The 7155-nt window shown below is 38.0% G+C and overlaps 1 protein-coding gene across 1 annotated transcript in view; it reads right to left on the bottom strand.

The window, feature by feature from the left end:
• Positions 1 to 7155, bottom strand: part of GGTA1 (glycoprotein alpha-galactosyltransferase 1 (inactive)) — a 72228-nt gene that overhangs the window by 33942 nt on the left and 31131 nt on the right. The window contains exons 5-6 of the mRNA XM_044664259.1: positions 7023 to 7076; positions 5457 to 5594 (exon numbers count right to left, since the gene is read on the bottom strand). Of these exons, the coding sequence (XP_044520194.1) occupies positions 5457 to 5594; positions 7023 to 7076 (192 nt within the window). The remainder of the gene's footprint in view (positions 1 to 5456; positions 5595 to 7022; positions 7077 to 7155) is intronic.

Raw genomic sequence — 7155 nt, 5'->3', positions numbered from 1 at the left:
AGGAATTATACGAAAACAACTACAAAACACTTTCCAAACAATTAAAACTAGATCTAAACAATTGGAAAAACATTGATTGCTCATGGGTAGGATGAGCTAACATAATAAAAATGACCATTCTATCCAAATTAATTTATCTATTTAGCGCCATACCTATCAAGCTACCAAAAAACTTTTTTACTGAATTAGAAAAAACTATAACAAAGTTCATCTGGAATAACAAAAGATCAAGAATATCAAGGGAAATAATGAAAAAAAAATGTGAAGGAAGGGGGCCTAGCAGTACCAGATATTACACTGTACTATAAAGCAGCAGTCATCAAAACAGTATGGTACTGGCTAAGAGACAGAAGGGAGGATCAGTGGAATAGACTTGGGGTAAGTGACATCAGCAAGACAGTGTATGATAAACCCAAAGAGCCCAACTTTTGGGACAAAAATCCAATATTTGACAAAAACTGCTGGGTAATTTGGAAAACAATATGGGAGAGATGAGGTTTAGATCAACATCTCACACCTTACACCAAGATAAATCCAGAATGGGTGAATGACTTGAATATAAAGAGGGAAACTATAAATAAGTTAAATGAACATAGAATAGTTTACTTGTCAGATCTCTGGGAAAGGAAAGATTTTAAAACCAAGCAAGAGTTAGAGAAAATTACAAAATGTAAAATAAATGATTTTGATTATATCAAACTAAAAACTTTTGTACAAACAAAAACAATGCAGCCAAAATCAGAAGGGAAACAACAAATTGTGAAAAAATCTTTATAACAAAAATCTCTGGCAGGGGTCTAATTATTCAAATATACAAGGAGTTAAATCAATTGTATAAAAAATCAAGTCATTCCCCAATTGATAAATGGGCAAGAGACATGAATAGGCAATTTTCAGATAAAGAAATCAAAAGTATCAATAAGCACATGAGAAACTGTTCTAAATCTCTAATAATTAGAGAAATGCAAATCAAAACAACTCTGAGGTAACACCTCACACCTAGCAGATTGGCTAAAATGATAGAAGGGGAGAGTAATGAATGCTGGAGGGGATGTGGCAAAACTGGGACATTAATGCATTGCTGGTGGAGTTGTGAACTGATCCAACCATTCTGGATGGCAATTTGGAACTATGCTCAAAGGACCATAAAAGAATGCCTGCCTTTGATCCAGCCATACCATTGTTGGGTTTGTACCCCAAAGAGATCATAGATAAACAGACTTGTATGAAAATATTTATAGCTGTGCTTTTTGTGGTGGCAAAAAAACTGGAAAAGGAGGGTATGTCCTTCAATTGGGGAATGGCTGAACAAATTGTGGTATATGCTGGTGATGGAATACTATTGTGCTCAAAGGAATAATAAACTGGAGGAATTCCATGTGAACTGGAAAGACCTCCAGGAAGTGATGCAGAGTGAAAGGAGCAGAGCCAGAAGAACATTGTACACAGAGACCGATACACTGTGGTAAAATAGAATGTAATGAACTTCTGTACTGGCAGCAATGCAATGACCCAGGACAATTCTGAGGGATTTATGGAAAAGAATGCTACCCACATTCAGAGGAAGGACTGCAGGAGAGGAAACATATAAGAAAAACAACTGCTTGAACACATGGGTTGAGGCAGACATGATTGGGGAAGTAGACTCGAAACAACTACACCAATGCAACTATCAACAATTTGGAAATAGGTCTTGATCAATGACACATGTTAAAACCAATAGAAATATGCATCAGCCATGGGGTGTGGGGAGTGGGAGTTCAGGGGGTGAAGGGGAAAGAGCATGAATTATGTAATCATGTTAACTTTTCTAAAAATTAAATATTAATAAATGTTTAAAAAAAAAAAAAGAAAAACCCGAGAAGACTAGAATGGACTGATGCAAAGTGAAGGGAGTAGAAGCAGGAGTAAATACAACAAGGAGAACAATGTATTAACAATAACAACAGTAAAGACATACATCATCTGCCCTGAGATTCATTTCTAATGCCACTTTCTGTAGAACACTTTTCCTGATCACCGTCTTTCCCTGGCCAACCCAGCTGCTAGTAACTCCCACTCTATGGTAAATCTAAAACCCTTCTAAAGGGAAATGGAATAAGCTAATGTGGACTCTCAATCAATCGATTTTTTAAGAGTTTACTTCATGCCAGGAACTACATTTAGCATACATGATACATGAAAAGATTAAAAAAAATCCCTGCGCTCAAAAGAAGATCTCATTCTAATGGGGAAGTTAACATGTAAGTAGGTACATACAAGATGGAAATACAGAATAGAAGAGAGTTTATCTCAGAGAGGCAAAGCATTATTAGCTAAAAGACCTGGAGAAGGGGGCAGCTGGGTAGCTCAGTGGATTGAGAGCCAGGCCTAGAGACGGGAGGTCCTAGGTTCAAATCCGGCCTCAGACACTTCCCAGCTGTGTGACCCTGGGTAAGTCACTTGACCCCCATTGCCTACCCTTACCACTCTTCCACCTATAAGTCAATACACAGAAGTTAAGGGTTTAAAATTAAAAAAAAAAAAAAAAAAAAAAAAAAAGACCTGGAGAAGCCTCTTGCAAGAATTAGAATCTGATTTGGGAATTGAAGGAAGGCAAGGAAATTATCCTACAAAAGAACAAAAGGCAGTAACTTCATTAAGCTAGCCAAAAGAGCCTGCAAACCATTTAAGCCAGGCAGAATCCAGCAAAAGAGGAGAGATGGTGACTCACAGGAGCTGCCATTTAGAATACTCATTTATATGATCTTTTGGAGAGCAGAAGATTTTGAAAAGTACCATCTCGTGTAACAATTAGCAATGGAAAAGAAACTTTGCAGACAATTTAGCATTCAATACATTAAACAAAATCAACCCAAAAATTATTAAAGATATAATTGGAAGGATAACAGATGAATGAAATAAAATGGAAAATATAAAACAAACAATAGTCAACTTTCTTCTATCAATAGAGAACACAGGACATTTGGAGAATCCCAAATGTGCCAAATAGGAAGGTAAAAATGGTACCAAAGGAAAAAAGTGGAAACAAAGACCAGACTGAATATGAAATATGACTGAGGAAGTCCATGGATGGCAACATGATTTTGAGGTCACTTAAATGGTCAGTTTTCAAGATTTTAGAAAAATGAGAAGATAGTTATTTTTTATTACCATTAAAGTCATTTTTAAGATTGCAAAAATTAAGACCACAAAAGAGGCAATGGTGAGAATATCAAAAACTACTAAGCCATATGCCTGCTTTCTCATATCTATAAGATCTTTAGGAGATTAATTTATGTTTATATTGAGGATATCTTTGGTTCAAATGTGAAAATGAACAGGCAGATTTTCACAAATAATTAGCCAGATCACAATTAATACAAATAATGAATCCCATGAAGTGGTGACATATATTTGAATTCCCTCACTATTAGAAATTAAAATTTTGTCTGTTATCTATAGGAAAGTATTTGACAATAGGTGGAGATAGAGGACAGAGATGGAAGGGAACTTAGACATCAACCAGTTCAATGTGTTCAACCTAAGGTGATGAAATGCAAGCCAAATAGCAATGGAAGCCATTTCTTCAGGGAAATGCCCAAGGGCATATAGGTAGGAAGTAGCAAGAGCTGGAATTCAAATTCAGATTCTCTGGCTCCAAATCTAGTTTTTCCCCCCTGCACTAAGAGACTGTTCTGATTCCGTAGGTTAAGATGCAGCCTCAAAGGTTCTCCTTCAACAAAATAGCTTCCATACCTATGTCTAGATTGTATAATATCCTTGATATATGCCATAGGAAAGAAACATTTGATGGTTTTGTGAATTTTAACATCATATGGGATGGAGAGATGGGAGGTCCTTGGTTTAAATCTGGCCTCAGATAGATTCCTAGCTGTGTGATCCTGGACAAGTCACTTAACCCATGTCACATTCTTCTGCCTTGGAACCCATACACAGTATTGATTATATGGTAGAAGGTAGGATTTAAAAAAAAAATATATATATATACATATATATATATCAAGTATATATGTATTTATAGTGAGAATTAAAATTAATATTCAAATACTCCAAGCATTAATTTTAATTCTCACGAAATCCAGAGATATGAGCTGTTAGCCACTGTCATGGAGGATGTCCAGCAGATCACTAAAATGAACCTCCTTTACATGAGGAGGTTCTCCAGATTCTTCTTTTTGTGGATAACAATGTGCTGACTGTATCCAAGCCTCAGAATAATGTGGAGGCTCCTAAATTAGAACCCAAATACACTCAAGAGTTTGGTCTAATGATGTATACAGGGAAATTCAAGTGGATAACAAATGCCTATTGTTCAGCATTTGACAATTAAATGGCTAGCCATGGAACTGGTTGGCTCATAGGTATATTTTAGTCAGACACAGAAGATGAACTATAAATTGGGTTCAAGATTAAAAAAGAGAAGTGGAAGACAAAACTGCATAATGTTTCAATCATCCCAAGCTCCATCCCTGCTGCTAAAAACCCATCTTTTTAACACCAGTGTCCTTCCAGTGGCACTGTAGGACTGAAGATCATAGAAATACTACGATCTCTGAGCAATCAAAAAAGGGCAACGGAAAGCTGCAGAGTGGCTGAGAATAGGCTGTAGCGCATTAACAATGGCAAATTCATCTCACAAAGCAGAGCAATAGATATTGTCAGTGAGATACAGGAACAGAAAAGGAAGAGGATCAAATATGTCATAAAGATGAGAGATCACCCAGTCAGTATGAGTGCTGTCTTGGTACCCAAGCAAAGTCAAGGGAGCTAGAGAAAGACTTCTTGGGGAGATTTCTGGGAAAAAAATGTACATGAAAAACAGGATAATAACTTGTTGATGGGTTATGAGCTGTAGTTTTCTTTTGATGGCTTATTTTTTCAAGTGGCCCACCTACAAGGAGGATCTTTAGAACTGTAAGGTATTAGAAGAGGAAGGAAGCTTTAAGATCACTTAGTCCAGCCCCTTAAAATGGGGGGACATCTAGGTTAGAAAGGTGTAGTGGTACAAGTCAGGCTTGGAGATAGGAGATCCTGGGTTCAAATCTGACCTCAGTCACTTCCTGCCTGTGTGATCCTGGGCAAGTCATTTAACCTGGCTTTGCCTAGCCCTTATTGCTCTCCTGCCTTAGAACTGATAATTAGTATTGATCCTAAGACAGAAAGTAAGGGTTTACAGAAAGTAAGAAAAAAAAAACCAAACTAGTGGTAGAGCAGACCCAACTCTCTAAAGTCCAAATATGGTCTTTCCATTTTGCTCCATGGACAAGTTGCCATGAATGGAATTTGCAAAAGTAGGATGAAACAAATATGAAAACCGGCAAGAAATGTACCAAAATGTACCCAAAAAAAGAGTGTCTCGTTCTATACCAAGTTTATTGTTTCTCTTTCAAAAGCCCATTGCAATTTTTCATATGAAAAGGTACACACGAAGAAGGGTCACCAGTGGCACCTACCTTCCAACAGCGAATACTGTTAAGCCCACAGTGATCTTTTGCTTTGCGTAATAGTCTTCCAGGACCTTCCTATGGTAAGTCCCTTCCCACACAACTGGAGCAAGCCAATCTGTCAGAGTCAGAACATCAGGACGTTTTCTGTTTGGGAGTGAAAAGCAGGGGGTGATAAATAGATTGAACTTCCTTTTATTAAAAACAGTAGCCAATGTTTATAGGGCCAGTTACAGTGCTTGTGTGGATTCATGGAGTGGAAAGTATTGGGCTTGGAGTGAGGAGATCTGGGTTCAAATCTCAGTGTACACTTAGTATCTAGTTGACCCAGGTTATGGCACTCCAAGTGTCTGAATCTCAGTTTCCCCACCTAGAAAATAAGAATACTTTTAAGTTTCCTTCCAACTAACAGATTGCTAAATCTGAGTTGGGGTTCTAATCCCTGAGGCCCAACTGCAAAGAAATTGCATACTTTGGGATTTTTCCACTGCTGGGGGAATAGCTCACAGGGCAAAGATTTGGGCAACAGAGGCAGTTACTGGTGATACTGTACCTTTGGCACATTATTTCCTCTTTTCTCTTTCTCTTTTCTCTGCCCGCTCCTTTTTTACCTTCTCCCCTACCTATGTCTCAAGTAAGGCCTGCCATTGGCAAGCATCACCTTTGCTTTGCTTTTGGTTTCTCCTTGGATGCCCTCCAGACCCTATCATGGGCTATGGATGATATTAAATATGGTGGGTAGAGGAAAAAAAAAAAAAGACATCGATACCCATATTTTATCCAGACACAGATTCCCATGAACTCTTTAATATAACTGAAATATAATGGGTAAGGCAGAGTATGCTAGCTTCTGAGACCATAAGATTCACTGATTTAGAACTGGAATGGACCTAAGAAGACATCTAATGTACATCTATTCATTTTACAGAAGGGGAAAGTGAGATCCAGAAAATAACCTGTCCAAAGTCAACAATAGAAGAGGTAGGAAAGGAATCTAAGTTGGTTTTTTTTAAAAAGTCAAATCTACTATTCTTTCCATTATCCCATAGCACTGCCTAATTTTCATCAAATCACAGCTTCATAGAGCATTAAAGAGAAATTTGAAGGCCACTGAGGCTGAGACCATAGAAAGAGCTTAGAATGGAATTCAGAAGACCTGGAAGTCTAGTCCTGGGTTTTAATACTGTTATTGCTATATACAGACATCAGATCTAAGAGTTGGAAAAGAACTCATAAGACAATATCCAAACTGAACATGAGCAAGAATCACTTTTACAGTATCTCTTGACAAGTGGTCAAACACTTAAGTTCCATTCAGGTCTGACATTCCATGACTGCCCACTCAACTGAGGCATTGTCTCTTAATCTTTCAAGCACTGGTTTCAAAAAGGGGAGCCTGGGGGGAGGGCAGGGAGGTTTCTAATCCAGTCTTATAGTTGGAAACAAAGAGTTGTTCCCTTCCCCTCCATCTGGAACCTTCCCCAGACTACTGACAGCTGGCCACAGAACACCTTTGACCTCACACGGAGCTGTGTCAAGTATTAACTTCCTTGGGAGCAAAAGTTTGTCTCTTACTTGGGATTAAACCAATCTGACAGCTGGGGTTCTTCAATTTGATCATCCTGGCTCCTGAGTGCAAACAGAAAGAAAAAACTGTGAGACTGGTGACACTGGCTATAATTCAAAGTGATTAAGCACGTGTTAGATC

The sequence above is a fragment of the Gracilinanus agilis genome, chromosome 2 (assembly GCF_016433145.1).
Source record: "Gracilinanus agilis isolate LMUSP501 chromosome 2, AgileGrace, whole genome shotgun sequence".
NCBI classification, from domain to species: domain Eukaryota; kingdom Metazoa; phylum Chordata; class Mammalia; order Didelphimorphia; family Didelphidae; genus Gracilinanus; species Gracilinanus agilis.
The sequence above is the reverse complement of the archived record's forward strand: the minus strand, read 5'-3'. Positions and strand labels throughout refer to the sequence as shown.